Source organism: Rhincodon typus, chromosome 30 (genome assembly GCF_021869965.1).
Source record: "Rhincodon typus isolate 14 chromosome 30, sRhiTyp1.1, whole genome shotgun sequence".
Lineage (NCBI taxonomy): Eukaryota > Metazoa > Chordata > Chondrichthyes > Orectolobiformes > Rhincodontidae > Rhincodon > Rhincodon typus.
Genome location: NC_063361.1, coordinates 32,238,560 through 32,255,141, shown reverse-complemented (window position 1 = coordinate 32,255,141; position 16,582 = coordinate 32,238,560). Strand labels below are relative to the sequence as shown.

The 16,582-nt window shown below is 44.1% G+C and overlaps 1 protein-coding gene across 1 annotated transcript in view; it reads left to right on the top strand.

Moving 5' to 3' along the window:
- The window catches only part of LOC109916757 (protein AF-10-like), a gene marked incomplete at its 3' end in the record, with an annotated part of 148,889 nt that overhangs the window by 94,730 nt on the left and 37,577 nt on the right, over positions 1-16,582 (top strand). Inside the window, exon 10 of the mRNA XM_048614422.1 lies at positions 15,388-15,952. Coding sequence (XP_048470379.1) covers positions 15,388-15,952 — 565 coding nt within the window. The remainder of the gene's footprint in view (positions 1-15,387; positions 15,953-16,582) is intronic.

Below are 16,582 nucleotides of genomic sequence, written 5' to 3'. Positions count from 1 at the left end.
GGTCTGGACCCTTCTTCAGAAAATGAAGAAGGGTCCAGACCCGAAACGTCAGCTTTCCTGCTCCTCTGATGCTGCCTGGCCTGCTGTGTTCATCCAGCTCTACACCTTGTTATCTCAGATTCTCCAGCATTGGCAGTTCCTACTATCTCACAGTTTTCACAATGCGGTCGGACCAATGCCCAGTATAACTGCAGCTTAACCTCCTTATTTTCTGCCAGAAACAAGTAATGCATATCACTGTTCCCTTTTACTTCCTTCCGCCAGCCATGCACCAACACCCACTTACATATGTAGACACATGCACAGAGTCACTCAACCACATGCCCTGCAATGGAAGATCACACAGCGACTCACCCAGCTGAGAGAAGCCACAAGGCCATGACAGGAAGCTTCAAGCAGCCCATACAAAAATATCTTTCAATTTCGTACGAAGCCTAGAAAATCAGCAGAGTGCCACTGTGTCAGCAGATCACAAGTTCACTGGAGACTTAAATATAAAAATCCAGGCAGCATCAATGCAGTACTGAGTGAATGCCTCACTGTACCAAGGTGCCATCTGGGGATGCTGCAAGCCGGAAGCAGAAACAGTTGGAGAAACTCAACAAGTCTGAAGAAAGTTCAGTGGACTCGAAATGTTAACTCTGTTTCTCTTGCCACAGATGCTGCCAGACCTGCTGAGTTTCTCCAGCAGTTTCTGTTTCATTGAAGTTGAGATCCTTGCCACTAGTTAGAAGAAAAGCAAGGGAATTGCCCGTATGTCCTTGCCAATGTTTAACAGCATCTAATCATTAACACATTTGCTGTTTGTGGGAGTTATACTGAGTACAGGTTGGCCACAGAGATTCCAACGTTACAAGTCGAAAGTACTCCAGTGGATGTAAATTATTTTGGGATATCCTGAATTCATGAAAGGCACAATATGAATGCAAGTCTTTTTACTTGCTGTAGACATAGTAAGTGACATACCATCACACGCTAACCCTGGAAAATTAGCAAATCTGAGCTAATGTCAATGTTCACCTCTCCTAACTTGAAGAACGCTGGGTCACATACGTGGTAGCAGTTGTCCTGAACCAAGCCCAAATAGCCATTTCTCATTTGTTCTCTTCAGCAGTGAATGGCAGTTTGACTGTAGTAGGCATGACATTCGAATCCTGTTCTCACCCAATGTTAAGACTTGAGCATTTTGTAAAGGCGTTGTAGTTGATTGGATCACCTCGAGTGCTGCCTTGGCTGAGATCAGCCAACTTGGTACATTCTGTGGATGGAGCCCACGGTGATCGAGTCTGTCTGCATTGGTACCACATAACACAAGATACAATTAGAAACCAAGCCATTGTAGCAGCAACCCCAGAATTTGACAAGAGTTTCCAATTGCAATTTCTGTCACAAAAAATGCATACATCATAGATTCATAGAATCAGATAATCCCTACAGTGGAGGAGCAGGTTGTTTGGTACATCAGGTCCACACTGACCTTCCAAAGAGCATCCCATCCAGACCCAACTGCTGTACCCTATCCCTGTAACCCTGCATTTCCCGTGGCTAATCCACCCAGCCTGCACATCCCTGAACACTAGAGGCAATTTAGCTCGGCCATTCCACCTAACCTGCACATCTTTGAACTGCGGGAGGAAACTGGAGCACTTGGAGGAAACCCATACCGACAGGGGGAGAATGTGCAAATTCACACAGATGGTCAACTGAGACTGGAATCGAACCCAGATTCCTGGCACTGTGAGGCAGCAGTGCTAACTACTGAGCCACTGTGCGTACTTGCACTAATTGCTAGGATTCTGAGTTAGGCACTGGAGTAGACCATTCAGCCCTTCCAGCCTGTTTGACCTTTGATCTCAACACCACCTTTCCTCCCCATTCTGATATCTCTTGATACTTGTAGTGTCTACAAATGTACTGATCTCAGTCTCGATGGCTGAGCATCCACTGGGTTCCATTGAGCAGAGAATTCCAAAATTTACAATCTGCTGAGTTAAGAAATTTCTACACATCTCCGTTTTCCATAGCCGATTTCCAATCCTGACACTATAGGATGGGAGTAGGCCACTCAGCCCCTCGAGCCTGCATTGTCATACAACAGGATTGTGAAGGATTTGATCTTGGCCTGTATGCCACTGTTTCCCATAAACCTTCGACACCCATATAGTTCTGGTTTATCTTAGCTGTATTCACTGGCTCAACCTTCACAAGTCTCTGTAATTCAAAATTCCATAGATTCACAACTTTCAGAAAGAAAAGGCCTGTCATTGGAAACCGGCTCCCAGCATCTCCTCTGATATCCCTCTAAGAATTTTATAATTATTTACCTCAGATATGCCATGACATATCTTCAGGTGAGGCTGAGCTCTTCTGGCCTAAAGGTAGGGACATTACCGCTGTGTGCCGTATGCCCCCTTTCTAAGAATTATATGGATATTTTCAAATCCACATATTATGATGTATCCCTGGAGCAGATGGGACTTGAACACTGATCTTCTGGCCCAAAAGTAGGGACGTTACCCCAAAAGCCCTCCAAAATATTTTATAAGCTTTGAAATGTGTTTAAATTAAGACGCCAATCACTCATGTTCTGATTGAATACTAGAACAGGTTGGAAGGGCTGAATGGCCAACATTTGCTACTATGTAACACAACAGAGGAAAAAAACTGAAACAACAACAACAGGAATTGCAGGGGAAAAGTTCAACAGGCAGCATCTGTGGAGAGAGAAACAGGAAGTATTTGCATGTCTTGTGACCCTTCTACAGAATTCCACAATTTGGTTTTATTTTAGAGAAGTACTGGAAATACTCAGTAGGTCTGGCAGGACTTAGGCTGGGAGAACCAGAGCAAATGTTTTGACTTGATGATCACCTTTGAACAATTTTGTTGCAGGGTCAGATTTCCAGATCCTGCAGCTATTTGCTTTTGTTTATACCCCTTACCTTGCTTTGCACAATGGTGTGAAATTATTCTGCAGCATATGAGAAGATGCAAATTTTACTACGATTCACACATCTGACACAACTGCCCTGTCTCCCCTACCACAAAGAGAGACGCACATGCACACGCAGAGACACACACACTCGTAAGTTTTTCGAGTTTCCTAATGACAAAAGTTTTGTTATGTTTTAAATGCAATATAATCTGAGCATTTGGAGACATCTGTCAGGATTACAGACAGTAATCCTGTCTCAGGCTCGGTGGATGAACAGACAGGCTGAAGGCTTCCTCCCTTGGGACTCTAATGATGGCACCTGAGCCCTTTGATTGGATTAGGCTCTTATAATCTACTATCAGTCACCCTGTGTCCTCGCTGCAGTAAGCACTAGGGCAGCATTGCATGGCTCAGTTGATACAAACTGAGGGCGGAACAGATCAGTGAGAGCCCAGGCTGACTCCGCAACCTGAGCTGAGTTAGCTGACCTCAGCAGAGCTGGTTGTGGAAGGCTTAAATTTAATCAGAGCTCCACAGGGGCACATCGAGAGGCCAGGTTTCGATGGGAGGTGGGGGAACAACAAGGAGAAGATTAAGCAAAGTTCCTGCGACTGATTACTATCTGACAAGTCTGACTGAAAACCAATCAAACATGCAAGTCCGATCAGCTTCCCTCTCCAGCCCAGGGGTATGTGGGCCATTCCACAACAGACAGAGTAGCCTGCCCTGTGCCTCACACACAGATTGCCCTTTTGCGTGCTAAGGAATTCGTTCAGCCGAGGGAAATAGTTATTTGATTATTTCTCTACTGTTCTATAAGAAGGACATTAAGGCCCTGGAAAAATGCAAAGAAAGAGATGTGTTAGAATGATACTGGAGTTCCATCTATAAAGAAGGATTAAATAAATTGGGTTTCATCTTTCCAGAGGAGAAGTAAGGGGAGGGGAGAGGATTAGATATCTGGATCTCTGGTCTTTCTGTTGGGTTTGAGAAAATAGGTAATAGATGTAATGAAGACGTTTCTGCTGTGCAAACAGGACCAGAACTAGAGTTTTTAAATATAAAATAATCACCAATAAATTCAGGAGAAACATCTTTACACATAGAACAGTGTGAATGTGGAGCTCCCTCAACTACTCCCTGTCGGAGCCGAGTAGCTGAAATTCAGTTCAGGGGAGCTAAGTAGTCACTGTTGTAGGTAGTCACTCCATCTCAGAAATTCCAGGTCACTCATCCTGGGTTCTATGGGTCCTTGTGTCCTAGAGCCACATCTCCCACCACACACTTGGCAGGTGTTTCCGGAAGGTGGAAGTGACCCTTGACCTTGAGATCACTGCCATTCCTTTCTCCAGTTCCTTCTCAGTATTTCCTCCTGCCGATGGGTCTTCTCAAAGAATTTGTGTCCCCTCATACAGGAGCTTCTGAACAAGGCAAGCAAAGGAAACACAAGGGAGAAGGGAATGGAAGTATATTTTGATGGAACTACAGTAGATGAAGATGGGTGGGAAGTCGCTCATGTGGAGCGTAAGAACCAACGCAGACCAGATGGGCTGAATGGCCTGCTCGTTTATGATTCTTTGAGATTAGCTAGGAAGACACTTGTCTTTAAGTTTGATATCACCTTTTTTTGGAAACTTTCACATTTCATTTCCCCATACAGGGCGGCACGGTGGCTAGGTGGTTCACAGAGCCAGGGTCCCAGGTTTAATTCCAGCCTTGGGTGACTGACTCTGTGGACTTTGCACATTCTCCATGTCTGCCTGGGTTTCCTCCAGGTGCTCTGGTTTCCTCCCACAGTCCAAAGATTTACGGGTTAGTTGGATTGGCCATGCTAATTTGTCCACAGTGTCCAAGGATGTATAGACTAGGTGGGTTAGCCATGGTAAAAGCGGGGTTACATGGTTAGGTAAGGGGGCTGGATATAGGTCGGATGCTCTTCGGAGGGTTGGTGCAAACTCAGTGGGCCGAATGATCTCTCTACACACTGTAGTGTTTCTTTGTTTTATTTTGAAAGCTTCATTGAAAATCCTCCGTTGGAATCTGAGTTGTCCATTTTGTGAATTGTCCATTTGTTGATCCGAATGTGTAGAAGCCAGAAAAATGTGTTGCCTCGGAGGGCTTAATGCTTGGATTGTTTGTGGTTCAGTTACTGGGCTAATTCTCCAGAGGAGAGAGATGGAGAAATGATATCAAGTTATCAGTGAAAAAGGCCATAGTGTTATTGGATGGTTGTTGAAACCTGACTGGTTCACAAATGTCCTTTAGGGAAGGAAATTACTGCCATATGTGTGACTCCAGTCCTACATTAACATAAGAACATAAGAACTAGGAGCAGGAGTAGGCCGTCTGGCCCTTCGAGCCTGCTCCGCCATTCAATAAGATCATGGCTGATCCTTTCGTGGACTCGGATCCACTTACTCGCGTTCTCACCGTATCCCTTAATTCCTTTATTGTTCAAAAAAAATCTACCTTTTGTTTTAAAAACATTTACTGAAGTAGCGTCAACTACTTCACTGGGCAAGGAATTCCATAGCTTAACAACCCTCTGGGTGAAGAAATTCCTTCTCAGTTCAGCCCTAAATCTGCTCCCTCTAATCTTGAGGCTATGCCCTCTTGTCCTAGCTTCACCTGCCCGTGGGAACATCATTTCTACTTCTATCTTATCTATTCCCTTCATAATTTTATATGTTTCTATAAGATCCCCCCTCAATCTTCTGAATTCCAATGAATATAATCCCAATCTACTCAGTCTGTCCTCATAAGCCAACCCCCGCAACTCCGGAATCAACCGAGTGAACCTCCTTTGCAACCCCTCCAGTGCCAATACATCCTTTCTCAAGTAAGGAGACCAAAACTGCACACAGTACTCCAGGTGTGGCCTCACCAGCACCTTGTACAGCTGCAGTATAACCTCTCTGCTTTTAATTTCAATCCCTTTAGCAATGAAGGACAAAATTCCATTTGCCTTCCTAATTACTTGTTGTACCTGCAGACCTACCTTCTGTGATTCATGCACAAGGACACCCAGGTCCCTCTGCATAGCAGCATGCTGCAACTTTTTATCATTCAAGTAATAATCCTTTTTACTATTACTCCTACCAAAACGTATGACTTCACATTTATTTACATTGTATTCCATCTGCCAGACCTTTGCCCACTCACTCAATGTATCTCTGTTCCTCTGCAAAGTTTCACAGTCCTCTGCACACTTTGCTTTGCCACTCATCTTAGTGTCATCTGCAAACTTTGACACCCTACACGTGGTCCCCAACTCCAAATCATCTATATAAATTGTAAATAATTGAGGTCCCAACACCGATCCCTGAGGCACACCACTAGTCACTGACTGCCAGCTAGAATAGCACTCATTTATCCCCACTCTTTGCTTCCTGCTAGTCAACCAATCCTCTATCCATGCTAATACTTTACCCTTAATGCCATGCATCCTTATCTTATGCAGTAGCCTCTTGTGCGGCACCTTGTCAAAGGCCTTTTGGAAATCTAGGTACACCACATCCACTGGGTCCCCATTGTCCACCTCGCTTGTAATGTCTTCATAGAATTCCAAAAGATTTGTCAAGCATGACCTGCCCTTCATGAACCCATGCTGCGTCTGCCCAACGGGACAATTTCTATCAAGATGCCTTGCTATTTCTTCCTTGATAATAGACTCAAGCATCTTCCCCACTACAGAGGTTAAGCTAACCGGTCTATAATTTCCCCATCTTTTGTCTACTTCCCTTTTTAAACAGTGGCGTCACATTTGCTGTTTTCCAATCTGCTGGGACTGCCCCAGAGTCCAGCGAATTTTGGAAAATTACCGCCAGTGCACCTGCTATTTCTCCCGCCATCTCTTTTAGTACCCTGGGATGCATTCCATCAGGGCCAGGAGACTTATCAATCCTTAGCTCCATTAGCTTGCCCAACACCACCTCTTCCGTAATAATGATTGTTTCCAGGTCCTCACCTACCTTCATCTCTTTGTCAATTACTGGCATGTTATTAGTGTCCTCCACTGTGAAGACCGATACAAAATACCTGTTCAATGCCTCAGGCATCTCATCATATCCCATAACTAAATTCCCCTTCTCATGCTCTAAAGGGCCAACGTTTACTTTAGCCACTCTTTTTCGTTTTATATATTTATAGAAACTTTTCCTATCTGTCTTTATGTTCTGTGCTAGTTTTTTCTCATGTTCTATCTTACTTTTCTTTATAGCTCTTTTTGTGGCTTTCTGTTGACCTTTAAAGTTTTCCCAGTCTTCTAGTTTCATGCTGTTTTTGGCCACTTTGTATGCCTTCTCTTTCAATTTGATAGCCTCCCTTATTTCTTTAGACACCCATGGCACATTACCCCTTTTCTTACAGTCCTTCCTTTTCATTGGAATATACTTTTGCTGAGCACTTTGAAAGATTGCTTTGAAAGTCCTCCACTGCTCGTCAACTGTCCCACCATAAAATCTTTGTTTCCGGTTTACTTTAGCCAAGTCCTCCCTCATTCTATTGTATTTCCCCTTGTTCAAGCACAGGACAAACATTAATGTGGCATTCTCAATGCCCCTGAAATGATGCAGCAAGCTGGACAGGTTGAATGGAGGAATGGAAATAAATGGTAGTAGCACCCGCATTTTGTGAATGAATAAGGAGGGGCAACATAATAAACAAATATATAACAATACAAACACCAGGCACAAGTTTTATTGCTTCTATCATGAAATCATAAAACAATAATGGCACAGGAGGAAACCATTTGGCCCATCATCTCTGCACAAAAGTAACTCACCCAGTTCAAATGCCGTGCCCTTAAGCCCTGCAATTCCTTTTTTACTGTTTATGTGCACATCGAATTTAAATTTGAGAGCCACGATCGAATCTGCCTCCACTGTGCTCTCAGGCAGTGCATTCCACTTGCTGTGTTTGTTTTTAGAAATAAAAAAACATTTCCTCCTGTTGATGTTGCAAGGCTCTCGTAGCAATCATCTTAAATCAGTGTTCGGCTTCTCAATCCTTGCACCAAATATGGGAAGGTGATGGCCTAGTGGTATTATCGCTGGACTGTTAATCCAGAGACCCAGACAACGTTCTGGGGACCTGGGTTCAAATCCCGCCATGGCAGATGGTGGAATTTGTATTCAATAAATATCTGGAATTGTGAATCTAATGATGACCATGAATCCATTGCCAATTGTCGGAAAAACCCATCTGGTTCACTGATGCCCTCTAGGGAAGGAAACTGCCATCCTGGCCCACATGTGACTCCAGGCCCACAGCAATGTGGTTGACTCTTAACTGCCCTCTGGGCAATAAATGCTGCCTGGCCAGCGACGCCCTCATCCCACGAATGCATAAAGAATAAAGGAAGCACGTTTTTTTTTCTCCATTGGTGTGTGAACGTCTGATTCGTTTGTATTTGATGTTCTTTCCCACCCCTCCCCTGACACTTAGTTCACCTGCCAGGCATCAGTAGTGAGTTCAATTTGAAGGCATTTGCAAGTAACTCATTTCATACCCCCAAGCCACCTGAAAACGCTTGTCAACGTTATGTATCGCGTTTGAAATATTGTAAGCATGCCATATTATCAACAACAGGAAAAAGTCTAACAAGAAAGTTTGTGCGAGAAACTGTTTAATGGTATAAGATGTGCATTGAGTAATGCTTTGTATTGCCTTATGGTTAAGTAACTATTTTGAAGTGCACTTACTGTTTCGTAGACCAATGTGGTGGCTTTTTTTTTTTGTTTATAGACCAAGCTTCCGTAAGCTGTATTGAGACAGGAACATGAGGAACAACATTAAGCTCCCCAGGGTTTGCTCTGCCATTCATTTAATCAGTTTACCACTAGTCTGAACCTTTGCTGTAATGCTTGGAAATCTCAATGGGTCAGGCATCATCCTTGGAGAGATTTCCAGCATTTTTTTGTCTTCTGAACCTTAGCTCTGTTTTCTTGACATGGCATATTCCTCGATACCTTTACCTGGTAAATATCTACTAGTGTCTATTTTGAAAACTTGAGTTAACCCACAATATTGAAAGCAAAAGCCCTCAGGCAAGAACAGTCTTTTGGGGGAAAGAATTGCAAATTTCTACCACTCCTGTATGAAGGAGCACTTGTAGACTGAATTCTTGGATAATGAACTCTGCTTTAAAGTTATGCCCTTTTAGACCATAAGTCCATAAGAAACAGGTGCAGTATTACGCCATTCGGCCCATTGAGACTGCTCCGCCATTTGATCATGGCTGATATGTTTCTCAACCCCATTCTCCTGCCTTCTCTCCATGACCCTTGATCCCTTACCAATCAATAGACTATATATCTCCGTCTTAAATGCACTCAATGACTTGTGACAATGAGTTCCACAGATTAACTACCCTCTGGCTGAAGAATCCTCCTCATCTCAGATTCATTGGGTTCTCTGAGGCTGTACCCTGGGGTCCTAGTCCCCCGTACTAGAGGGAACAACTCCTCCGCGCCCACTCTATTCCAAGCCTCTCGGTATACTCTAAGTTTCAATCAGATCCCCGTTCATCCTTCAAAACTCCGTTGAGTATGGAACCAGAGTCCTCAACAGCTCCTCATGACAACCCTTCATTCCCCAGATCATTCTTGTAAACCTCCTCTGGACCCCCTCCAATGCCAGGTCGTCCTTCCTTGGATACCAGGCCCAAAACTGCTCGCAATATTCTAAATGCAGTCTGCCCAAAGCCTTATACAGCCTTGGCAGTACATCTCAGCTCTTGTATTCCAGCCCACTCAAAATGAATGCCAACATTGCATTTGCCTTCCTAACTGCCAACTGAACCTACACTTTAACCTTAACAGAGTCCTGAACTAGGATTCCCTAGTTAGATTCCCTGTTTTTTTTTTCTTTATTCATTCACAGGATGAGGGCATCGCCGGCTAGGCAGCATTTATTGCCCATCTGTAATTGCCCAGAGGGCAGTTAAAAATCAACCACATTGGTGTGGGTCTGGAGTCACATGTGGGCAAAACCAGGTAAGGGTGGCAGTTTCCTTTCCTAAAAGACACTGATGAGCCAATTGGGTTTTTCCCCAACAATCGACAAAGCGTTCACCATCATCATTAGATTCTTAATTCCAGATTTTTATTGAATTCAAATTCCACCATCTGCTGTGGTGGTATTTGAACCCAGGTCCCCAGAACATTATTTGGATCTGGATTAACAGTCCAGCGATAATTCCACTAGGTCACTGCCTCCCCCCAGACTTTCAAAGTCTTTCAAATAAACTACGCCTCCATTCTTCCTACCAAAATGCATAACCTCACTTTCCAACATTTGTTTTCCATCTGACATTTCTTTGCCCACTTGCCCAGCATCTACAAGACCTTCTGCAGCCTCTTTTGTTTCCTCAACATTACCTGTCCCTCCTCCAATCTTTGTGACATCTGCAAACTGAGCAACAATGCCCTCAATTCCTTTGATCATATCGTTAATGTATAACATGAATAGTTGTGATCAGAATACTGACCCCCACGGAACTCCGCTAGTCACCAGCTGCCGTCCTGAAAACAACCTCCTTATCTCCATTCATACTTTTGTCCCTGTTGCCATGGGCTGTTTATTTTGTTTCGCAGCCTCCTGTGTGGCACCTTATCAAAGACCTTCTGGATATCCAACTAGATCACATCCACTGGCTTTGTCTAACTTGCTCATTACCTTCACAAAGAATTCTAACAGATTTGTCAGGCATGAACCTCCCCTAGACGCAGTCCTGTTGTACCATGCACTTCCAAGAAGTCCGCAATCCATTCTTAATAATGGACACTAAAATCTTACGTGCAACCAAGGTCAGGTGAATGAGCCTATAGTTTCCTGTCTTATGCATCCCTCCCTTCTTAGATAGGGGTGTTGTATTAGCCATTTTCAAGTCTTCTGGCTTCCCACTAATCTTCACCACATTGTACAGTATGCCTTTTCTTTTGCTTTTATGCTATCCCTGACTTGCCTCCACAACCATGGTTGCCTCGTCCTCCCCTTAGCATACTGCTTCTTCCTTGGGATGAATATCTGCTGTGCCTCCCGAATTATCCCCAGAAACTGCTGCCATTGCTGTTCCGCCATCTTCCCTGCTAAGCTCCCCTTCTCATCAACTCTGACCAGCTCCTCCCTCATGTCTTTGTAGTTTCCTTCACTCATTTGTAATACCATGACATCTGATTCCAGCTTCTCCCGCTCAAACTGCAGGGTGAGTTACATCATATTATGGTCACTGCCCCTAATCAATTCTACCCCATTTCACATAACCAAATCCAGAATTGCCTGTTCCCTTGTGGGCTCCACCACAAGTTGCTCGAAAAATTATCTCATCGACATTCCATAAATTCCTTTTCTTGGGATTCTAACGACCTGATTTTTCCCAGTTCACCTGCATATTGAAGTCCCCATGATTATTGTAATAGTGCCTTTCTTATCTTCCAATCTTTCTACCCCACATCCTGACTACTGCTAGGAGGCCTGTACACAACTCCCATCAGGGCCTTTTTTTTTCCTTTACAGTTCCTCAACTCTGCCCGCAGATACTACGGCTTTCGACCCTATATTGCTTCTTACTATCAATTTAATTTAATTCCTTACTAACAAGGCAACCTTGCCCCATCTGCCTGTCCTTTCAATAGGATGCATATCCTCGGATATTTAGTTCCCTGCCTTGATCTCCTTGCAGCCACGTCTGTGATACCCGCAACATGGTACCTGTCAATTTCAATCTGCGCTACCAGCTCATTTACCTTGTTCCGTATACTGTGTGCATTTAAGTGTAACTCCCTCAGTCCTGTGTTGACTAGCCCTCTTGTCATAGTTATCCCCTTACCTGCATTGCCTGAAGGTTAGATTCCTGACCTTTTCCAGTCTCTCTGTCTGATTACTTGTTCTGGAAGTTTTAACCACTGCTGACAAACGGCGCTCTCACACACACGCTTTCTCTCTCTTGCACCCACAAGCGCACTCAGTCTCTCGGGCACGCACCCTCATCCCTGTCTATCTCTCGGGTGCGCACCCTCACCCCTCCATCTGTCGCCTCACAATTTAGTTTAAACCCCTCCCAACAGTCCTAGGTATGCCATTCAGTGGGACTCTGGTCACCCAACATGGTTCACAGGGAACCTGAATCAGAACAGCTCCCTCCTTCCCCTATACTGATACCAGTGTCCCATGAATTCAAACCCGTTTCTCCCACGCCAATTTTTGAGCCACACATTTATCTCTTTAATCTTCATTTTCTTGTTTAAAATGAAAAAAGGTTCTGAGGAAGGGTCACTGGACCTGAAATGTTAGCTCTGATTTTTTTTCTTCACAGATGCTGCCAGACCTGCTGAGCTTTTCCAGCAAATTCTGTTTTTGTTCCTGTCTTTAATCTTGTTGACCCTGTACCCATTAGCTCATGGCTCAAGTAGTAATCAAGAGATTATTAACTTTCTGGTTATGCTTTTAATTTAGACCCTAGCTGCTTGTATTCCGCCAGCAGAACCTCTTTCCTTTTTTCTACCTGTATCATTGTAACCTACATGGACCACAACAACTGGATCTTTCCCTTCCCACTCCAAGTTCCTCAATAGCTCAGATGAGATATTCTGCACCCAGGCACCAGGCAGGCAACACCGCCTTTGGGACTCTCAATCCTGGCCACAGAGAACGGTGTCCATTCCCCTGACTATATTATCCCTGTTTACAACTACATTTTTCTTTTCTGCCCTGTCTTGAATGGCTCTCTGTACGACAGTGCCAAAATCAGTTTGCTCATCCACCCTACAGCCCCCACTCTCATCCACACACGGGAGCAAGACTCTCAAACCTGTTAGACAAGCTCAAGGACAGAGGCTTCTTCAGCACTACCTCCTGCATCCCTCGACCTGCCTTGCTCATAGTCGCACTCTCCTGTCCCTGACCACTGACTAAATTTGAGGTAGTTAATCTAAGAGGTGTGACTGCCTCCTGAAACACTTCCACCTCCTTCCTGTGTCGCAGTGATCAATGCTCAGGCTCCAGCTCTCAACTCTGAGCCGGAGTTCCTCAAGCAACCAACACTTGCTGCGGACACGGCCACTTTGAACCGCCGTGGGGTCCACCAGCTCCCACATTGTTCAGGTACAACACATCGCCTGGCCCAGTCTCTCTTTTCTCATTACATAGTTCTTAATTTGATTTTTAAAAATTTTGTACTGGTCTTTTAGTTTATAGCCTATAAATATTTCTCCTATTTACCTTCAATCTGAAAGTAACCTATAACAGACAATTAATAGCTATTGCAAACCAATGAACTTATGGTTGACCTGTGACATCACCCTTTTGTGTTGAGCCTGTGATTCTGGGCTTCAATTTATCCTGAGTCAAAAAGAAGCAAACAAAAAGCACCTCTTCCCCTCTGCACCAAATTCCCACATTGCCTGCATGTTCCCGGAATGATGCACTCCCTGGGGTTGTGTCTAACTCTTTCCGACTGTGTGCAGCTTACAGCTAGTGGATTTGTCTTGCAATTCCCCTGTCTGAGGAGTTGGGTTGTCCATATCTACTCATTTAAATCCTTAAACTCTCCCTCAATCTTCTGGATAAAATTCCAATGTTTGGTCAGCTATGGCTCACCTTTTTAGTCACAAAGTTCTAAGTTCGAATCCCCCAGACTCTAAGTGGAAAACCCATGGTTTATACTGGGATGTGTTATGAGGAAGTTCTGCACTATCAGTTATGCTGTCTCTCAGATGAAGTCCTATCTAGCCTGCTCAGATTTTCGTTTATTCTTTCATAGGATGTAGAGAGAGGTGTGGGCTGTCGTTAGCTGCTCCAGCATTTACCACCCACCCCTCATTGCCCTGGAGGAGGGGATGGTGAGCTGCCTTCCTGAACTGCGATGTGGAGGTGCCGGTGCTGGACTGGGGTGGACAAAGTCAGAAGTCACATGACACCAGGTTTTCATCCAACAGGTTTATTTGGTGATCAGATGAAGTTGACGAAGGGGCTGTGCTCCACAAACTTGTGATTTCAAATAAACCTGTTGGACTACAACCTGATGTCGTGTGATTTTCTGAATTGTCCTTGTGGTGTAGGTAGACCCAGAGTGCTGTTGGGGAGGGAGTGCCAAGATTTTAACCCAGCAAGGGATGTAAAAGAAACAAACGGAGAATACTGGACAAAAAAAAAAACCCAAACGAATAGTGCAGAAGCTCAGGAGGTCTGGCAGCATCTATAGTGAGAGAAATTGAGTTAATGTTAATCTTATCGACAAATGTAAAAGATCTTGTAACCCTATGATGAGAAAGACCAGGGGTGCTACCTGCAGCGACCTGACCATTATTTATCCCTTAATTAACATGACAAAAGCAGATAATATCTAGTTTTTATCATGTTACTGTTTGCGGGAGCTTGCTGTGTGAAATTTTCTGCCACATTTTCTACATTGGAAAAGTGGCAACATGTCAAAGATACTTAATTGGCAGGAAAGCACTTTGAGGATCTGGTGGCTGTGTAAGACGCTATATAATTGCAACTTTTTCTTTACTTCTTTCCATGTATTTGTTATCCTACAACAGCCCATAAATGTCAGTGCAAACCAAGCACAAGTGAGTCTGTTTCAGTTACTGCATATGCGGGTGCTTTAAACTATAAATTACTGCACACTACAAGAATGAAGACTCTGTTGCTCAGTCCCTACCTTTCAGAAGTAGCTTCATTTCAGAAAACATTTCTGTAAAGCTGCTGCAAAGGTCATTCTGTAGTCTTCAACATTTGTACATTTCACTAAGTTTGTACAGTGATACTGTTGTTGCCTCAGAGAAAATATTTCAAAACGTTTCTAACATCTCACCTTGTATAATACTGGGACTGCGTTAAAATACAGTCGCGTCTCTAACTGAGTGAAAAATTGTACGCAGTGTCTCCAGTCAATCATCTTCTAGCAGTTTTAACACATCAGAAGGGCCTGTAACAGGCGTACAATGGGGTGTTCTGTCGGTTTTAACACACATTTTATTGAGAGAAATTATATTTACATTAATAGCTCCATTAAAAATGATTGAAAGCTCTTAAAAGCACAAGGTGACACTTCGAATAGCTGGGCGCTGATAATTGCCAGTAATGAGGTGCTAAAGTGATCCACTTAGACAAACAGTTAGAGATTAGCATGTGTTTTAAGGTGAGAATGGGACATTAATAAACTGCTTTAATGACCGCAGTGTGAGTGAAACACAAACTGTACACTTTGAAGAAAAATGGCCCTCGTTATAAATGGAAGGTGATGGATTTTTGCTGATAGAATGCAGGAAGAGAAGGGTTGAGATTAGATCACAGGAAGCTTTGTTTACTGTATGTTAACCTTGTGCATCAGTCTTAAAACAAAATTTGTGCAAGAGCAAAATGATGGAAAATCTGAAATAAAAGCATTTTTAAAAAAAACTGGAAATACTGTCCTTAACAATCCTGCGTTTGTGATTCCCTTACAGGCAGTCTCCTGAGCACTTCTAGCAGTTCACTGCAGCCCTCCCAGGAGGTTGGAATATTCAGCAAGCCTGAACTGCGAGGAGACACCTACTCAGTGGGTCACAACTCCTCGCAGAATTCAGCCTCTTACGACGCAGCTGAGGGGACCCTGTCGAGCTACAACTCTTTGATCCGCTTCAGCTCAGCCCCTCCGGCCCCAAAGAAGCCCCCCGAAAGCTCCTCCACAGACTTCAGGACTTCCGCTGGGATGGGCGGCCCTTCAAGTGGAGGAACCGGGTACAAGCGGCCGCAGCCAGTTGCTGGGATGGAAGAGGAAGAGACGGTAAAGGAGAAGAGGCACAAGGCTAGCAAGAAGAGCAAGCACGGAAGGGGGAGACCCAAAGGGAGCAAAAACGAGAGCAGCCCAAGTTTGGCCATCCCCATCTCCCTCATCACATCATCCACAACTGACCTGAGTGGATGCATCACCAGCCCCGCACTCCCAAAGTTAACACCATCAACAAGCTACAGTGGAGCCATCCCGAGTCTGTCTATAGAACCTTCACTTCTGGGTTCAGGTACCAAAATGCTAATCTTTTAACAGTTGTCTTGTGATGAAGTCCATTCAGGTTTTTTTTTGTTTTGAAATGAATGTTACTACAGCTCCCCCAATTGGTTCAATGGGTAAATAAAGCATTAAAGAATAGTCTTGTCTACTCTGTACTGATTGAGACACTCTCTGGCAGCTTCATCACGAAAGGGCTTTTAGCCCCCTGGGTTAGAAAGTGGAGAAATCAGCTAACAGACCCCTTGCCACTGCCTTGATTCACTTCCACACAATGACCAGGTTGGAAGATGATGCTCCCCTGAGTCAAAGCCTATTCACTGTTGGGGCTTTTGAGTGAGGCTACCAGTAAATGGTTGTGGCCCATATATTGTGAATCAGTACCTTCAGAATTATTTTTCAAAGTTCATTATGAAATGCTAATGTCTGGTCAAGTGGGCTAGGTGAGGCAGGGTACTGCTGAGTGGTACATTTTGGGAATTATTTCCAGCTCAGATCAGTAAAACTGAAAGTCTTTCCCATCTTAGTGGTTCTACATGAACTGACTAGGACAGTCACAGTCTAGGTGTTAGAAGTACCAAGGCACGACAGAAAGAAGTAGTTGCATTTATGTGGTGCTTTGCACAACTACAGGATGTCCTAAAGTGTATTAC